This window comes from Labeo rohita, chromosome 21 (genome assembly GCF_022985175.1).
Source record: "Labeo rohita strain BAU-BD-2019 chromosome 21, IGBB_LRoh.1.0, whole genome shotgun sequence".
Classification (NCBI taxonomy): domain Eukaryota; kingdom Metazoa; phylum Chordata; class Actinopteri; order Cypriniformes; family Cyprinidae; genus Labeo; species Labeo rohita.
In genome coordinates, this window is record NC_066889.1 from 29,436,605 (window position 1) to 29,457,680 (window position 21,076).

Sequence of the window (21,076 nt, forward strand, 5' to 3'; positions counted from 1 at the left end):
GATGGTAATAAAATGTAAAAAAAATAAATATAGCTATTAATTAAGTATAACAGTTTATCTCTCGTATCTCTTTTTTATTTTATTTCAGTTTGTTTATTTTAAATAACAAATATTATTTTATGTTCTGGTTAATTATAATAACCCTGGTCTAGTCTACATAGCAAAACATTTTGTACTTTATTTGTATAAATTTGTAAAAAATATTTTGACATTAAAAATTAAAATCAAAAATTTCTTACAGATGAAAATGGTTACATTTTTGAAAATGTGATAATGGAATTGTAATTGAAAATGCAAATTTCCGAAACATTTCCCACAAGCTTTTTATATTATATTAAATTATATTATATTATATTATATTATATTATATTAGCTATCGATGTTAATGTTGCTTCCTAAAAAATATATATATATATTTTAGAAAACGTGTAAAAAAAATTTTTGACATGAAAAATTAAAATCTAAAATTTCTTACAGATGAAAATGGTTAAATTTTTGAAAATGCATTAATTGAATTGTATGGAAATGCAAACTTTTCCATGCATTTTTTTTTTAATGCATTTCTGAAAATGCATTAGTGGAATTGTAATTTAAAATGCAAATTTCCAAACATTTTCCACAAGCATTTTGTATATTAAAATAAATTTAAATTAAAAATTAAAATATTTTAGAAAATTTGTAAAAATATTTTGACATGAAACATTTAAATATAAAATTTCTTACAGATGAAAATTGTTACTTTTTTTTAAATGCATTAATGGAATTGTAATTGAAAACTGAAAACATTTTCCACAAGCTTTACATATTATATTATATCATATTATGTTATATTATACTTAAAATATATTATATTAGATATTTTTATGTTAATACTTCAGAAACAGTGTTTCTGCTTTGCCCTGCTTTCCAATTTTAGAGATCTAGTCTAGATTTTGAATTGTGTGTTACGTGTTTGTATAAACTGGATATTTCTGATGTATCCTTCCAGGTAAGTTTGTTGTTTCATCAAGAAATGCAGTCAGTTTTTTTTTTTAAGCTGTATCCGTTTACTCCTCTGAAGGTGTTGATGTGTGTTACTGGTATTTGCAAGCTCATTATTTTCCAAAAGCTCTTCCATATATTTCAGATATATGTGATTCTCTGTTGGATGTTGCTCATTTCCCCTCATGAATGGGAAGCGTTGCTGATGTTTCTCTGATGTTTGTGAACCGTTTGGTTTCTCCAGGTTCCCGTTCGGATGTGATTCGGCAGTGGTGTTGTGAATGGAGGTGATGTTGTGTCTCTCTGACTCTGTGTGCTTGTGTTTTTGTGTGTTTGTGTAGGTTGGAGTCAGCTGGCCGCCATGCACTGTGTGATGCTTCCTGATCTTCTGGGTTTGGATAAGTTCAGGCCTCCTCTGCTGGAGATGTTGGCACGCAGATGGCAGGATCGCTGCCTGGAGGTATTCAACTTACTGATATTTCAATAATTATGTGTCTTTGTTTTATATAAATCCTTTTTGAGTATTTATTTGTGCTCAATAACTCAAATAGGTAGAGTTTGTCTAGTCATGACTTCAGCTTGTAGGTCATAAACTCTCCATAAAGTAATGATTGATCACATAATTTGACACACTGATGTGTGTTTGTGTGTATAAAAGTGTTTTTACCTTGCACAAATACATGGAGGATCACAAAGTCAACATTAAACTAAAGTACTATTTTGCCAAAACAGCTGCTCAAATGAATCTGTCTTTAAACTGTTTCTTTCTTTTTTACCTGGTTGATTCTACATAAAATATCATAACATAATTATTTAGTGAAACAATTACTATGAAATTACTAGTAATTATAAGAAAATTATTAGAAAAGCTACACTTTTTAACTACTGTTTTCTAACTACTTTCTTTTTTATGGTTTATATTTTTATTTTTATTTTTATTTTTATAGTTAAATATAAAAATATAAATAAAATACATAAACTAAATATTTTCGTTTTTTGTTTTAATTAAAAGCTATTGAGTAAAACAATCACTCTAAAATTACTGGTAATTAATTAAGCTATACGTTTTAAGTAAAGTTTTTTAACTTTTCTTTTTTATAGTTTCTTTTTATTTATTTATAGTTAGTTTTTACTATTTATTTTCCATTTTCATTTCAATTAAAAGCTATTGAGTGAAACAATTACTAGTAGTACTAGTTTTTATATTATATTATATTATATTGTATTATATTATATAATATATTATAATATATTATATAATATTAGGTATTGATATTAATGTTGCTTCTTAAATTTTTTTAAAAATATTTTAGAAAATTTGTAAAAATATTTTGACATGAAACATTAAAATATAAAATTTCTTACAGATGACAATTGTTACATTTTTGAAAATGCATGGGAATTTTTAACATTTCATGTTATGAAAATGTTTAATGGTTGGTTTATTTTGCTTTTACATTTTTAAATGTAAAATTACAAGTAAAAAATACAATTGTCATGATTATTCTTATTTTATAATATTATAAAAAATATAATGTTAAATAATATACTGTTAGAATTACTGTTAATATGAATAATATTACAGTAAAATATGAAAATAATTTTAAGGTTTTTATATTTTATTTTTATTTTATATATCTACACACACACACACACACATTTATTTATTTATGTACTTAATACAAATAAACAAGAGATGGTCATAAAATTAAAAAATAAATAAAACTTATATTAAGTATAACAACATAATTTTTTTCTCTCTCTCTCTTTCTTTATAATATTAATTTTTATAATATAAAACAAACAAATTTATATATAATATATATTATTTATTATATGTATCATTTATTTTTATATGATTTATTTTTATTATATTATATATATTATTTATCTATTTTAATAAATTAAATAATTAAATAGCTACACACATATGTGTTTATTTATTTATTTAATACAAATAGCAAAATACAAATAAGCAAAAACTGCGTCAGAGATGGTAATAAAATAAATAAGTAAAAAAATAAATATAGCTTATATTAATTAAATATAACAATTTTTTATCTCTCTTATCTCTCCTTTTATGTTTTATTCCAGTTTGTTGTTTATTTTAAATAACAAAAATGATTTTATGTTCTGGTTAACTATAATAACCCTAGTTTGTAGTTTTACAACACTAGTATTGTGCACCTCTAGTTATTATTTTTGCGTAATTGTTTTTGATTATAATATGAAATGAATGTTATTAAAACATTAATATTAGGAATTTAGCAGAAGTCCTTTGTTTTGTGAGAAGTGTGTTTCTTACCGCACCAAGCGATGCGTGTGTGAGGTTGACGCGCGTGACCGCAGAGGTGTCGTACGCCACACTGAGAGAGAAATGAAGAAAGACAGACAGAGAAAGAAAAGAAAGAGACGCTCTGTTAAGCATCCTTAATCCTTTTTCTCCGAGGGTCGCTCTCTGTCTCTCTCGCATTGGCTTTCATTCGTATCTGGCAGCTTGAGCACCTGCTAACCCCGCGGGACAAAGGCACACGCGCTCCGTCTCTCAATGGCTGCTCTGGCTGCTTTCAGCCTTGCGCTTTATTTGCGGCTTCATCTCAGCGGTCGCTTGAGTTTGCTCGTGACTGCAGAGAATCTGTTCAGCAGGAGCGCTGCGCTATCAGTGTGTAAACCTGACACGTGTGTGTGTGTGTTGCAGGTTCGAGAGGCGGCCCAGGCGCTGCTGTTGGCTGAGCTGCGGCGGATCGGTCAGTCGGGCAGGAAGGACACCATTGACATGTGGGCTCCGTATCTGCCGCAGTATGTGGACGCTGTCAGCTCTCGTAAGTCTCGTAAAATAACACACACAACGCCCCTGCCACGTCAAGTGGTCAACTAATAAAAACTATTTTACACACAGTATGTATTTAAACAATCAATACACATATTCAAAATCATGAGATGGTTAAAAAAAAAAATAATAAAATATATATATATATATATATACATATGTATGTGTGTGTGTGTGTGTGTATATATGTATATTATATATATACATTATATATTAATTAAGTATAACAATTTATTATCTCTCTTATCTCTCTCTTTGTTTATTATATAAAATATACACAGAAAAATTACAAGTATTTTTTTATTTTTATTTTTTTAAATTTTATTTTTTAAAAGTATTTATTTTTTCACACACGTATTTATTTTTTTAATTTATTTATTTAATACCAAAAGCAAAATACAAATACAAAAATCATGACAGAGATGGTAATAAAAATTAAAAGATAAACGTATCTTTTATTAAATAAGTATAACAATACATTATCTCTTGTCTCTCACTTTATTTATAGTATATAATATAAATCTTTATAATATAATGCAAACAAATTTATATATATTTGAAATAAATAAATTATATATATATACACACACAAACACACACACTCATATATGGTTATTATTATTATTATTTATCTTAACACAAGTTTATTTATATTATTTTTTATTTTTTTATTTAATACAAAAAGCAAAATACAAATAAGCAAAAACCATGACAGAGAAACATATATTTTCTCTTTTATATCTCTCTCGCACTCTTTATTTGTAATATTAATTTTTATAATATAAAACAAACAAATTTATGTAATATAAATAAATTACTTATATATATATATATATATGTAAATTACTTATATATATACATGTGTGTGTGTGTGTATGTATATATATATATATATATATATATATATATAATTTATCTATTTGAATCATTTTAATTAATTAAATAATTAAATAGCTACACACATTTGTTATTTAATTATGTAAAAACACATATATTAAATTAAATATATATACGCACCCAAATAAAAAAAATATTGTTTTACATACAAGTATAAAATGTGTGTGTATATATGTATATCTATTTATATATATATATATATATATATATATATATCTATATATATCTATATATATATATCTATACATATCTATATATATCTATATCTATATGTGTATATATATATATATATATATATATATATATATATATATATATATAGCTATGTGTAATATATAAAATATAATATAAAGTATAAAAAAATATAAAATATATAACTTTAAAATATATATAATAAATATTTATAAAATATGTGAAAATATATATTAACTTATATATAATAACTTTTAAATATACATTAAAAATATACATATGTATTTAAACTTAAAAATTGGTTTGTTTGTCGTTTTATTTATTTCTGTGACAACTTGCAAGCATCCCAGTACATCTATAAGTTCTTAAGATCTATAAGTGAACGTGTGTTTTGTACTTCCTGGCACACACAGGAAGTCAGATGCATCTTTAAAGGATGTCGATGTGTTCGATCCCAGATGAAGCAGCACAAACTCTGCTGCTCATGGGAGCTGTAGAGGAGATTCTGGACTGAATCATGAATCTTTGAGATCTCAGCGATGGGGAAATGTTTCTTGTTCTGATCTCAAACACATTCGGTTACGTTTACCAGCACAAACCTGATAAACCCGGCCGTCTCAGACCCGCGGCTCATCAAAGCGGATGAGGAGTGTGAAAACACACGCGCGGGCCGTAAAATGTCTGCGGCTGTTTTCACACTCGCTTCGATTGTTTGCTCCAAACCCGAGTTCGATCGTCCCGCAGGTCTTGTTTGAGTGTTTGTGTTGTATTGATGTTCCTCAAACATTCAGGGTTTGTTCTCATCCTCTAAGAGCAGATCAGTTCAGTCTCAGGTGTGCTTTCTGCTCTTTGTTTTTCTGCTTTTTGCTTTTTAAGAAAGAGTTTTTCCCCTGTCTTCATGTATTGTTTATTGAAACTGGACGTTTGGAACTATCTCTGTTGCTTGCTAGTGATTGGCTGGAGGTTTGAGGGGCGGAACCACCTCATTCTAGAGAGCGTCTGATTGGACAGAAATCTGGTTCAGGATGCGGCCTGTGTTTCTACAAGAGAAAGACTCTAAATTATAGATTTATTTTATAGTAATTTATTTTATAGAATTATAAAAACTTATTTTGTCAGTGTTTCTAGAAATAACAATGTTTGTCAAGATACACTTAAGTTATTTTTGAAAGATTTGAAATTAAAATGTAAAAAAAAACTGAAAGTTTAAAGGTTTATAGGCCTTATGGATAGATAGAATTATAAATAGAACAATATATTTATTTTTCTGAAAGAAATTAATGTTTGTATTCAGAAAGGATGCATTATATTGATCAAAAGTGACAGTAAAGACATTTATAATGTTACAAAAGATTTCTGTTTCAAATAAATGCTGTTCTTTTGAACTTAATCAAAAAAATCCTGAAAGATAACATAAATCATGATTTTCACATAAATATTGGGCAGCACAACTATTTTTAACACTGATAATAATCATAACATGTTTCTTGAGCAGCAAATCAGCATATTAGAATGATTTCTGAAGAACCATGTGACACTGAAGACTGGAGTAATGATGCTGAGAATTCAGGTTTCATCACTGGAATACATTACAATTTACTATATATTTCCATAGAAAACAGCGGTTTTAAATTGTAAAAATATTTCACAATTTTTACAGTATTTTTGACTAAATAAATGCAGTCTTGGTGAGCGGAAGAGACTTCTATTAACGAAGTATAACAATATGTAACAACTAAATTAACAATATATTATCTCTGTCTATATTTAATATTTATTTATAATATTATAAATATTAAAAATATTATTTAAAAAAATTTAATTATTTTATGATATAAAATAAATAAATAAATATTTTATTATAACAGAATTTATTTATCTGTTTTAATGTATTAAAATTAAATAATTATATAGCTACACACACACATATTTATATATTTATTTATTCATTCATTCATTTAATAAAAATGACCAAATAATCATAATAAATAAGCAAAACCATCATGAAGATGGTAATAAAATTAAAAACGAAATATAACTTAAGTATAACAATATATTATCTTTTTTATTTCTCTCTTTCCATGTGTGTGTATATATACACTACCGTTCAAAAGTTTGGGGTCAGTAAGACTTGTAATAGTCTTTAAAGAAGTCTCTTATGCTCATCAAGGCTGCATTTATTTGATTAAAAATATAGAAAAAATACAGTAATATTGCAAAATGTTTTTACAATATAAAACAGATATTTTTTGGAACCTGTGATGGCAGGTTGGCAGCCTGATTGTAAACTACGTATTACAAATCAGCGATTTTAGTTAAGATGCGGCCTTAGGAGAGAGCAGACTGTGGAAGTAGTAGACAGCTCATTAGAGTTTCAAACAGAGCCACAGTGTCACCTACACTATATGAAACATCAATGTGTGTGTGTGTGTGTGTGTGTATCTGAAGTCATTTACAGCATCTTCAGAAAGTGTGTGTGTCTCTATGGACCGTTGATGGGAGGCGAGCAGTGGCCCCTGGGAACGGTTGCCATGGTGACGGTTGCTGGTCAGTGTAATGTTACCGTGGCAGCAGTGACCTCAGCAGGGTACAGGACTGCAGGGGTCAGTGAAAGCGATCCGTCACACACACACACGCATTTATCGAGTGTGTAACGCCACGACTTTTGGCATTTCAGCCTTGTTCTTTCCTTGATGATCTTTTACAATAAGATGTTCAGAATCAGCCGTGTGTTTTATATCAGCGCTGATCAATACAGCTCATTGGCCTTAATTAGAGCGCTTTGATAGATCAGACATCACTGTTACTGCTGCTCATAGTTTGTTCAGATCACAACACTGAGCATTAGACTCGTCCTTGAGTCCTCAAATCATGCGTTTTTTTTTCAGGAGGCAACATTTTTTTGGGAGAATACTATAAATACTGTAACTAATTTTATATTTATTTAAATTAATTTCGAGTTTAATTTTGTATTATTTAGTCACAAGTTGGTTTTGTACTTTGCATATGATAAAATGGGGACAATGTACTACATTTAAGGGAAATCTAGTCATTAATTATATTTTTTTCTTTGGTTTTTTGCATGCAGACCAGAAAATGGAAATTTTCTGCTGCAGATTAATTTGTACTTTTAATGTATTTATTTTTTTATTTTTTTATTTTTTTACAGATTTTACATTATATTTTGAACAAATTAAATCAGAATGTCTGGTATTTTGTCTTACATCTCCGGATATATTTTGGATTTTTGCTTTCTTTTTTCTTTTGGAGATAGAATTGGTGATAGTTGGGAAATAAATTTGGGAGATATTTTAGAGATTAGTTAGGAGATTAGTTTTGGAGATATTTTGGAGTTGTTGTTTTTTTTTGTTTGTTTTTTTGTTGTTTTTTTTTTTAGTTTTTTAGTTTTTTTTTTTAAAGTTTTTTGGAGATTTTTATTTTATTTTATTTTATTTTATTTTTTACAGATTTTATTTGGAGATTTTTTGGAGATATTTTGGTGATTATTTATTTTTAGGTGATTTTTTTTTGCTGATGTTTTGATGATTTTTTGAGTTTTTGAAAATATTTTGGTAATGTTTTTTTTTTTTTTTTTGAATATCATTTTTAAGTTTTTTTTTTTTAGATATTTTGGTGTTTTAGTTTTTTATGTGATTTCTTCTATTTGGAGATTATTTTGAAGATATTTTGGTGATGTTTTGGAAACATTTTTAGAGAGTTTTTGGAAATATTTAGGTAATTTTTTTTTTTAATATTATTTAGAAGCTTTTTTCTTTTTTTTATTTATTTATTTATTTTAAAAAAAAATTTTTGTGTGTGTTTTTTTTTTTGTGTGTGTGTTTTTTTTTATGTGATTTCTTCTGGTGATGTTTAGACATATTTTGGTGATTTTTTTTTTTTTTTTTTTTTTTTTTTTTTTTTTTATTTTACAATGTGGTTTGAACAAATATATGTATCAGAAGATTTTTTGACAATGTTTTGGGGAATTATAGAATTTTTTTAAATTTTTTTTGGAGACATTATTGAGATTTTCGTAATATTTTTATTTAAATTTTGAGTTCACTCTGTCACATGCTGTTAGTTTCCATTGAAGTTTATTTATTCTCCAGCTTATAAATGTGTTGATAGTTTCTCTTTCACATTGGAAATCTATGAGTTGAGCTTTCAGTGGCATGTTTTACTCTTTATATTCCTGAATCATAAAACACAAACACACGGATCAGGCGTTTCGATATGTGCGTCGCATCAACGGCAGCGTTGAAACGAGTCTGAGTTTTGATTTGCAGTCAGACTGAAGGGTTTTAGCGATGGCGTTTTTTAAGCGTATCTGAGCCTCTGTTCCAGTTAAAGGTCAGCTCTCGCTCTCACAGAAACAACACAGATGCATGCTGGGCATTAGCTGCTCTGGAAATGAATAAATGACCTTTTCCTGTTCACAAAAACATGCGGAATAAACGACAGGCTCCGAGAAAAACCACACACACGCAATGAAAGCCAGACAGGTGCATTCTGGGCATTTTGTCTTGGGTTCAATGTTATATTTAGCACAGTTTACACACAAATATGAGTTGTTTTCAACATTAATAATAATCATAAATGTTTGTTGAGCTGCAAATCAGCATATTAGAATGATTTCTGAAGGATCATGTGACACTGAAGACTGGAGTAATGATACTGAAAATTCAGCTTTGAACATAGAAATAAATTACATTTTAACAGGTATTCACATAGAAAACAATCATTTGAAATTGTAATAATATTTCACATTTTTACAGTTTTTACTGTTTTTTTTAAATTTTATGCTTTTAGTTTTTTTTAGTTAACTAAAGTCTTGATCAGAATAGGCTGCGGAGGGGACTTTATGCTTGACTGTGTGTGTGTGTGATCCTCTGTTCTGGGCTCTATTCACCCGTCACTTCATTAAGCAGACCTCCATGAACTTCACTTACACACACACACACACACACACACACTGACACTCGCGCAGCTGTTGTCTCTTTGATCATCTGAATGAATGAATGAATGAATGACTGCTGTCTTTTCTTCTCGTTTTTTGCATTCTCTCATCCTCCCTGCATCACTTGTAACTTTCAGGAGTTCTTGTTCTGAAACTTAATGACAACACCACCATTAATATTTGATTTTGTAAAATCATTCATTTATTTATTTTAGTTTTAGTTTTTGGTGTGTTTTTTTTTTTTTTTTTTTACTTTTTTTGGGGGTGATGTTTTGGAGATATTTTTGGAGATTATTTTGTAAATTATTTCATTTTGTACATTTTGTGAAATTGTTAAATGCCTTTTCAGGTAATATTCTTTTTTGGGGGGAAAATTTAGGAATTTTTTTTTTCAAAATTCTTTTTTTTTGTGGAAAATACTATAATTAATACTGTACTATACTATAATTACTACAATAATTAATTTAATAAATATGATTTTTTATGTAACTTTTGTTTTATGCACTTTTGTATTTTTTATATTTTATTTTAGTGTCTTATACTTATTTTAATTTTTTTATTTTACTCTTTATTTTTTATTTTAATTTTTAAATGTATTTTCTTGTATTTCTTTCTTTAACATTTTATTTTACTCTTTTATTTTTTGTGTTTCATTTTCATTTTATTTTAAGTTTTTTAGTATTTTTTAAATATTTTATTTTATTGTATGTTTTATACTTTTTAAATGTTTTTATATTTTTTTTTTCCTTTTACTTTGTAAATGTATTTTCTTGTATTTCTTTCATATTTTACATTTTATTTTAGCTATTTTTATTTTTTGTTATTTTATTTCTTTTTATTTTAGCATTTTTATTTTACTTTATTTTTTGTATTTTATTTTTATTTTTTATTTTACTCTTTATTTCCTTTTTCGTTTGTTTTGTTTGTGCTGCTCTCTTCCTTTATTTTATTTTTACTTTTATTTCTTTATTTATTTCCTTAAATTTCTTTTATATTTTGACTTTTTGTCTTTATATCTGTTTTATTTTTCCTTGAATGTTTTTGAATGTATTTAATTTTACTTTTTTTTTGTGATGTTCTCTTCTATTGGTTATTTATTTATTTGTATTTTACTTTTTTACTTTTTTTTTCCCTTAAAATTTTTGTATTTTGACTTTTTTTTATATTTATTTAATATTTATTTTTATGAATTTATTTCATTTTAATTGGATTTTTTTACATTTTACTATTCATTTTTTTTATTTTTATTTTCATTGTAGTTTATTTCTGCTGTTCTCTTCCATTGCTTGTTCACTGGCACACCTCCACACTCTTCCTCTCTCTCTCTCTCACCTTCGCTCCTCAAGCTTGGCTCCCCTGTTAGATGTTGAGGGCTGGGATTTACCCTTCCCAGCATCCCCTGGGGTGATGAGCGGTGGGAGGGACGGATGAGCGGGTGATTAAACCAGGCCTCGGGCGGTTCTTCCGTGAGAGAGCGCTCCGGCCCGCGGATGTGCCTCTATAATCCCACACAGCTCGCTCACACACACCCTGAGGCTGAACGCCATCCACACACACACACACGCTCACGCTAAAAACCCTCCAGACCAGCCGTTTATCTTCAAGGAATATTCGGGGTTATTTACAACTTAAGCTCTATCGACAGCATCCGTGACGAGCTGTCAGTTACTTTCAGAAGAGTTCAGTCTCTTCCCTCAGACTGTAAAAACACACAAAACATTCACATTCTTAATGCATCGTTGCATTATGCTCATTCTTTATGCAGTAATTCTTAATGCATTATGCATTATGATCATTTACGAGATGATAAACTAATGCCTCTTGGTGTTATTGGCGTTGAATCTGGATTGATGTGTCTTGATGCATTAAGTGTGAATCCTGTATGTGCAAAAAGAGATTTGAGATCTGCGATTAAAATTGCAGGATATTCCTCACATGAAACTGTAATAAGACTTCATAAGGTTTGGATTATATTGCATATATTGCATTTTTTGAAGCTTGACAGATCTTGTCACCATTCCTTTTCATTGTGGAACAATATATGTATGATAGGATGATATAAAATTATAGTTTTTATAAATATTTTAAATTACTTATACTTTCTGTTTTCTGTGTATTATTTTTTTAATAGGTATATAGAATATTTTATTAATTTTCCGGTTTTATTTTGTTTGTTCATTTATTTTTATTTTACTTTTTAATTGTATTTTTTAACATTTTGTTTTATTAATTTTTTATTTTGGTTTTAATTTAATTTTAAGTATGTTTATATAGTTTTTACTATTTTATTATTATACTTTAATTATTTTATTATTCTTTTATTATTATTAAAATATACTTTGTTAGTTTATTATATTATAATTTTAGTACTTCAACTTGAAGATGAAAAATGATCTCTTGGCAAATAGCTTAGATAAAAAAAGTTTTTTTTTTTATTTATATTATATATTTATTTTATTTCAGCCAATAAAATGTTAACAGTAATAAACCTGGTGTAAGGATTATTATTTTATTTTATTGCATTGTATTTTATTGCATTTTAATTTCTGAATTAATTTTTGCATTTTAATTTGAATTTATATTTTGTCTTTTTTATTTTTGCATTTTTATTTATTTATTTATTTGTTTGTTTATTTTTTGTTACATTTTAATTTATTGACATTTTAATTTATTGACTTATTTAATTTTAATTTAATTTATTTTATCATATGAAATAAATAATGAACCTTTTTAAGAAAAATTTCCAGCGCAAGCTTGAAACATTTCTTGCCACAGAGAAAGATATTTTGGTTTTAATTTACTTTAATTTTAAGTATGTTTATATAGTTTTTAGTTTATAATTATTATTAATAAATATTATTTTTTATTATACTTTTATTATTATTAAAAATATACTTTTAGTTTTGTTGTATTATCATTTTAATATTTCAGCTTGAAGATGAGAAATGTTCTCTTGGCAAATTGCTGAAATAAAAAAAGCTTTTATTTGTTTTATTTCAGTGAATATTTATTTCAGCTAATGAAATGTTAACAGTAATAACCCTGGTGTGAGGATTTATTATTATTAATATTATTATTTTTTGCTCCATGGAAGATTTATTTTTATTTTATTTTATTTTATTTTATTTTATTTTATTTTATTTTATTTTTTTATTTATTTATTTATTTTTTTTTGCATTTCTGCATTCTCTAGTATGTAATTTAAGTACATACAAGCAAATACAATACTCTAATTAGCATAAAATACACAGCACATTTATTTATTTATTTATTTATTTAGTGATTTGTTATGTTTTAAAAACCTAATTGAATTTATCATATGAAAAAAAAAGATGAACCTGAAAAAAATTCCAGCACAAGCTTGAATTATTTGTTGTCACGGAGAAGGAGAGAAACCTGTCTCTGACTCCACTGTGTTTCTGGTGTCCTTTTGTTCGTAAAATGTTGACACGCTCGTGATGGTAATGTGGTGGGGTGTGTGGCGCGTGTATGAAATCAGAGTCAGGTCGTGCTGAGAAACGCTCCTGACTGCAGCTGGGCTGAATTTTAAAGCGTTCCCCTGTGAACACACAAAGGGTGGAGGCAGAGGGAGGATGGATGGGGTTAACAAGGCCGGCTGGAAGCAGTGTGTCATGCTTGACACGGCCGTTTGACCTTGCTGGAGGCCGATTTCGCCCAACCGACACCAGCATCTCTGAATTATGAGCCGCTCTCTGTGTTTGTGTGTGTGTGTTGATCTCACGCTGTGAAGTCGTCTTGTGTTTATATGCCTCACTGAAGACACACAAAACTCACAATCACAGCTCAAGCCGCCAGAACCGAACACACGTGAACCGTCTGGCTCACATTATCACGCTTAACAAATCAAACGATGTAGTGACTTCCTAGAATTAATCTGAAGGTCATGAATTCACTGATTTTTCATTCAGATGGGACAGCTTTTATTTACTACCTTTGAAATTGGAACCTTGGAGTGATTTGGAACACCAAATGTTGCAAAAATGTTGCAAATGTGTTCCAAATATGTTCAACTGTAACAATTTCAAATGTCAAATCATATTGCAGAAATTGTCAGATTTATTTACACATTAAAAAGTCAGTCTTATCCATAAAAAAGGAAAAAGAAAAAAAAATGTTAGTGGTGATTTATCACATTACAATAATGAGAATGTATTTTATTTATTATTTTTTAAACTACTTTTTATTAAATAAATTAAATAAAATTTATAAATAATATAGAAATGATATAAATAATAAAAATGAATGAATATATATATAAATATATAAATAAAATAAAATTAATAAATAATAATACAATTTTTAATTTATTTTATTTTATTTTATCTATTATTATTATTATTATAACTAAATAAAATAATACAAAACAATAAATCCACAAATTAAAATAATAAAAACAATAAATACTAAATACAAATAAACTATTTACTAAATAAAATAAATAATAATATAAATAAAAAACTAATACAAATTAGTAAATACAAAAACACAACATATTTACTTTTAATTAATTAAACAGATAATAAAAAAATTAAAAGTAATGGAAAATATTAATAAAATCTATACTACTATACTTTTAACTTACCTATTTAGTTTTTTTTTTATTTTAGTGTTTCAACTTTGACAAGATTTTTTAGCTTTTTCATTTTTATATTTAGCATTTTTATTTTAGTTTTATTAATTTTAGTACTTCAACTTATATTATTTCAGTTTCAGTCTAAACTTTCATCTAAAATGTACATTTTATTTTATTTCAGACATATTTCAGTTATTGAAAGCAATTTGTAATAGTTTTAATTATAGTTTTAGTGAATTAAATGGATTTTAAAACTGAAATTATATTGCAAAAAATGGATATTTTTACACATTAAAAAAGCCAAAAGAAAGAGAGTCAGTGGTGATTCTCATTATATTCTCCCATTACAATAATGAGAATGTATTTGATTTATTATTTTTATTGTATTTTTTTCAAATTTTGTTTTTATTTTACTTATGATTTAATTAAAAAAATAGTGACTAAAAATGTACTAAATTATTTTTTTTGTTACAGAACTGCAATTAAATCTAATTTTGTTGTCCTGTCAGCGCGGCTTTGTTTTTCTGCTCTTGCGTGTGTGTTTTTCTCTGTGCGAGTCTCTTCTGTCAATCAGATCTTGATCAGTCTGACAGTTTAAAGCTCAGACGGGTTTCTCTCTCTCCGTCGAGGGTTCGCGAGGGTCTGGGGGTCTCATTAATTAGCGTGGCGTCTAGATTAGCTCATTCTCACCTTTAAGCAGCATTGATTCATTTGCAGCCTCTTTAATGAAAAGCTTATTTTAATTGGTAATTCCAGGATAAGCGCCGAATGAAGGCGCGGAATGAAAATGGTGGTAATCAGGCGCTAAAGCTTAATAAAGCCTCGATAATGCAAAGCACCAATAAACCCTGATGAGCTTTTTAACGAGGTTTGCCGAAAACAGACGACAAGGAAAAATGCCGTTCTGTCGCCGCGGCAACAACTGAATTTTCACTCTGTGATTGGTTTGTGTGTTTGCAGCCGGAACCGCCCCCGAAACGGCCCAGCCGGCTCCGCCCCCTGCAGAAGCTCCGCCCATCGAGACCAAAGCTCCAGAGGAAGAGATGGACGTGACGGATGATGACATCACTGCAGGTACGGAAGGACACGCCTTCTGTCTGTCTGTCTGCTTTTCTCACAGTATGAAATTCCTTAGCTTCATTTCAGTCGCCTAGAGATTGGAAGTCTTACACACACACATACATACACTCACACAGGGTTTCAGACTCTAATAATCTCCCATGATACCCTACAAACATCATTACTTGAACCCAGAACACTGAACATATCAGGTCTCTGTCTGTCCATCATCTGTAGTGATTTTTAGACCAGTTTAAGGTGCTGTAATCCAGATCTTCTCAAACTGAAAATCAGTTTTAATCAAGTCAGAATGTCCAGGTGCACATTTAACCAACATATTGTTGGCATATGTGCATATGTAAGTTTTAGGACTGTTAACAACATAACGCCATATTTTGATTATACTGATATTTCTACAGTTTTTCGGTCAGTTTTTCTCTGTTCAGGTTTTTTGACTTTAGAACCAGGATTATTATAGTTAAATAAAACTTAAATTAAAACCATAAAAACAAAAACAAAAAATGTTGCTTGAAGTAAAATAAATGCATTGCCATAAAATATAAAAGAACTTAAACTTTGCAGTGTTTCTTATTCTCATTTGCTTTAACTTGATGTTCTAAAATAAAAAAAATAACATTTAACATTTAAAAAAAATGTCAGAAACACTAGAAAATGTCTAAAACAAAAACAATACAAAAATTAAATAAAATACAAAAATAAAACAGTCCAAATTATTTAAATAATAACCAAATAAAATAAAAAAATATATTAATTTTAGTTAGTTAGTTAATGATACTAAAATAACACTGTTTAGAACTAGTAATGCATATACAAACATTTAAATTGCACACAAGGCAATTTTTATATTTAATAATGTTTTCACTTCAAATTTTTGAAATATAAATATTTATTAACACATTAAATAAAACATCACTAGCAGTTCAAAGTAAAACATTTAAGTAAATATATAATAAAATAAAAAATAATTTTCAACTGTAGAACCAGGATTATTGTAGTTAACTAAAACATAAATTAAATTATAAAAACAAGATATCTGGTGTTGTTATTTTTATATATATATATATATATATATATATATATATATATATACATATATAAATACACACACACACCATATGTATAATGCATGCACACATTTATGTATTTAACAGACGCTTTTATCCAAAGCAATTCATCAAAGAGCCAACCGTATTCGTAATATACAATGCCAAGTTTATTAGATAACTACATTAGGATAGATATTAGATTAAAATACATAAAATATGCTCAAAACTGGTCTTTATTATTCTGTAAAGACGCAGGATTTTAGTAAGATTGTGTGTGACACGGACAGCTCTCGACTCGGACGGTTCGTCTGATTCAATTCTGCAGAATAAATGGAAAAACAATGTCAATAAGTGAAAAATGAGAGTAGAAAATGATAAATCGTCAAGCATGTCTGTGTTATTGACTGGACGCAGAGAGCCGACTGGACTTCAGCGGAGACAGAGAGACGTACGCTGCCTTTCAGTAGCGCTACAAACAGGGATTGCCTTACAGACTCGTGTGTGTGTGTGTGTGTGTGTGTGTGTGTGTGTGCAAGATAGCATGGCTTTTTTAGACTATTTTTATGATTCATTGCAAATAAATGTGGATATTGCATCAATTCACTACGATAAACTCAAGCTCCAGATACAGGTTTCATTCATTGGGAAATACAGACCCAAACTGACTCATTATTGTAGGTTTTTACACTGGATAGAAAGTTGTTTGGATAGAGAGATAATCAGTGTGATCATCCTGTTAATCCTCCTTAACCAGTTAAACAGTACAGACGTGCATGAGAACGGTGATTTCATAAACGTCTTTCTTGTGTCTGTGCATCAGTTTCGTGTGTTGTGTGTATTGATGAATCTCCGATCGATCGAAAGCGTAAATGCTTTGTGTACAAAGAATGTTCCTGAATACCTAGCGAAAAACTCCCTTTATAATCACTGAAGCTGTTTACACTGCAAAATGAGTCTTATATCTTGTCTGCACAATTTTAGGGTACACACGACACGCACGACAGCAGCGTACTAAAAACTAATATGTTTTTCCGTTGCATTTTTAATGACGACAGACGACAATGTTGTCAAAACAGTCAATGGCACTTTGTAAAAAAAAAAAAAAAAAACTACGTCCCAGCATATATATGTATTATACTTTCAGCCTCCCAAAATTCGGTTGTTGTATAAATAAATGGCCAAAACGTATAAAACGTTTTCTGTTTTTAATTTAAAGCTCTGTCACGGTTGCTACAGTTGCTACGGTTGCTGACACGGTTTTCATTGACGTTAACTATTAAAAAACATGTATTTTTGATTAAATGGCCCCCATTTACATGGATTTGCAAAAACAGCAAAAAACGCTGCAGTATGCATGCCAGGTCAGTAGATGGCGATGTCACTTTGTAAAAAAATAAACAAAAAACACTACGTCCCAGCATATATACATATATATATTATTTTCAAACATTTGCACTTTGAGCCTCCCAAAAGTCAGCTGTTGTATAAATAAATGGCCAAAACGTGTAAAACGTTTTCCATTTTTAGTTTAAAGTTTTGTTACAGTTGACATGGTTTGACACTGTTATCATTAACAAAAATTATTAAAAAGCATTTTTGTTAATTAAAATAAAGCAGAAATAAAATAAGATGCAAATATTAGATGAAAAATTATAAACATCTATAAACAAGTTTCTAAGTTGACGCACTAAAACTGCTGAATAAAATACAACTGTAATAAAAACAAATTGAACTTATAATGTAATGTATCTGTTTTTGATGACGACAGACAATAATGTTGTCAAAATGGTCCCGTTCACATGGATTTGCAAAAACGACAAAAAAACAGGCCAGTAGATGGCGAAAAAAAAACAAACAAAAAAAAAACATTACGTTCCAGCATATACACGTATTATTTTCAAACATTTGCACTTTCAGCCTTCCAAAATCCAGTTGTTGTATAAATAAATGGTCAAAACTTTTTCTGTTTTTAGTTCAAACCGCTGTCACGGTTGCTACGGTTTGACACGGTTATCATTAACATTAACTATTAAAAACATATTTGTTAATTGAAATAAACATGAAATAAAATAAGATGCAAATATTACACAATAAATTACAAACTGACTGAAACAAGTTTGTAAGTTGAAACAACTGCTGAATAAAATAAAACTGAAATAAAAACAAATTGAACTTGTAATATAATAATTCATAATATAATATAATGTAACAAAATTACCAAAAATTAAACTAAAATAAAAAAAAACTAAAGCTAATCCAAAATATTAATAACAACTGTAATACTATATAACTTCTAAAATAACACTAGTGTAACTTAATGCTTTAAAAAAAAACGTGAAATGAAACCTGAACTTTTCAAGAATTTCACTTTTAAAAGTCATAAGTCATAATAGATTTATTTTATTGTGCATGGACATTTTTTTGACCCCTTGTCTTGAATTTGTGGTGCATTTTTATTTTTTTGGTAACATTTTTCAGCCCTTTTTTAATAGAATTCAAGGCAAGTAAAGTCACCATTATTTATAAAGCACTTTATACAATACGGAGTGCTTCAAAGCAGCTTTATGGGACAAACTAGAAAATAATGATTCAAAAATAATTTTTTTGTGGCTGGTTGTCCCTCTGTCACTTCTGTTTCATCTCTCGATGTCTGTCTTGTAATGCAAGTTTTAGTAGTAAACCAGAAATGTGAGTATGTGGGAGATGCGGTCAGTCCCAAAAGCAGCTCCCTGTCATATTAGGAGCTGGAGAGGTCAAAGGTCAGTGTCAATCCGCCCCCACCTCGGATGTCATGATGTTTGATTACGGTTACAGGAAGTGGGTGGAGCTTCTTCTAGTCCAGTAGGAGCAGAGTCGTGTGTGTTTTCATTTGTGTTGTGGAAGCTTGTTTTTTCATTAAATGTATGCTACGCGTGTGCATGCGTGTGTGTGTGTGTGTGTATGTGTGTGTGTTTGGACGTCTAATATTTCCCAGGACGGATGAGTCGTCCGCCTGATCATGACAGAGATGGAAAACTCCTCAGCGAGGAGCCACGACAGCGCAGAATTCAGCTCTCAAATGCATCATCAGTCTGCAAACGCACAATCACGTTAGCGCTGCGTAACCTCTTTACAAATACATGATCATTTTACAAACGTGACAGCGCAGACGCACCGCGCTTAGTCTCTGTCTCAAAACGGCTCCGAATGTTCACTCAAGACACAGAATGACAGGAGGGAGATGAGAATAGCGCTGCAGCCTCTCAGAGGTTAGAGGTCAAGGGTGATGACACCTGTCAGGCTCTTCTCTTGGCTCGGTTCTTCACTTCCTTTCTTTCATCTGTTCTTGCATCTCTTCTCATCTTGTAGCTTTTCATCTCGTATCTTCTCTTGATTAGTTTCTTCACTTTTTCTCTCATCTCGTCATGTCATATCTCATCTTGTCTCATCTTGTCTCATCTCTTCTCTTCTTGTCTTGTCTCTTTTCTTCCATTTTGATTGGTTTCTTCACTTCTTTTCATTTGCCATCTCTTGAAGTCTCGTCTTGTCTCATCTCATCTTTTATTGTCTCATCTTGCCTTCTCATCTCGTAGCTTCTCATTTTATATTTTCTCTTCCATTTTGATTTGTTTCTTCACTTCTTTTCTTCTGCCATCTCTTCATGTCTCTTCTCGTCCCATCTTGTTCTCTTCACTTCTCATCTCCTCATCTCTTCTCATCTAGCTTCTCGTATCTTCTCTTAAATTGTTTCTTTACTTTTTCTCTCATCTCTTAATGTAATATCTTGTCTTGTCTCATCTTTTATTGTCTTATCTTGTCTCGTCTCATCTCTCCTCTTCTCATCTCGTAGCTCATCTTTTTTCAGCTTGTAGCTTCTTGCCTAGTCTCTTCTCTTTTCGTGTTGTCTCGTCTCATCTTGTAGCTTCTTACCTAGTATTCTCTCTTCCGTTTTGATTTGTCTCTTCTCTTCTTGTCTTCTCGTCTCATCTTGTCTCACCTTACCTCGTCTTTTCTCATCTTGTAGCTTCTCACCTCGTATCTTCTCTTCCATTTTGATTTGACTCTTCTCTTCTCATCTTGTAGCTTGTCTTGAATTGTTTCTTAACTTTTCTCCTTGTCATATCTTGTCTTGTCTCATCTTTTATCGTCTCATCTTGTCTCGTCTCATTTCTTCTCTCGTCTTGTAACTTCTTGTTTTATATTTTCCTCTCCATTTTGATTTGTTTCTTCACACCTTTTCTTCTGCCATCTCTTCATGTCAGATCTCATGTTGTCTTGTCTCATTTCATCTTTTGTCTCATCTTCTCACCATGTCTCATCTCTTCTCTTCCATTTTGTTTCTTCACTTCTGCTATCTCTTCATGTCACATCTCTCCTCGTCTCGTCTCCTTTGTCTCTTCTCTTCTGTCATTTCTTCGTCTCTTTTCATCTCATCTCTTCTCTTCTCATATTTTAGTTTCTCGTCTTGTCTTCTCGTTTTGTTTTTTCACTTCTCTCATCTCGTTATGTCTCATCTTTTA

General features: G+C 29.3%; 1 protein-coding gene across 5 annotated transcripts in view; it reads left to right on the plus strand.

Moving 5' to 3' along the window:
* The window catches only part of LOC127152304 (WD repeat-containing protein 7), a 123,031-nt gene that overhangs the window by 46,569 nt on the left and 55,386 nt on the right, over nucleotides 1–21,076 (plus strand). For all 5 annotated transcript variants that reach the window (XM_051092885.1, XM_051092887.1, XM_051092888.1 and 2 more), the window contains 3 exons: nucleotides 1,323–1,441; nucleotides 3,680–3,803; nucleotides 15,412–15,525. In XM_051092885.1, coding sequence (XP_050948842.1) covers nucleotides 1,323–1,441; nucleotides 3,680–3,803; nucleotides 15,412–15,525 — 357 coding nt within the window. The remainder of the gene's footprint in view (nucleotides 1–1,322; nucleotides 1,442–3,679; nucleotides 3,804–15,411; nucleotides 15,526–21,076) is intronic.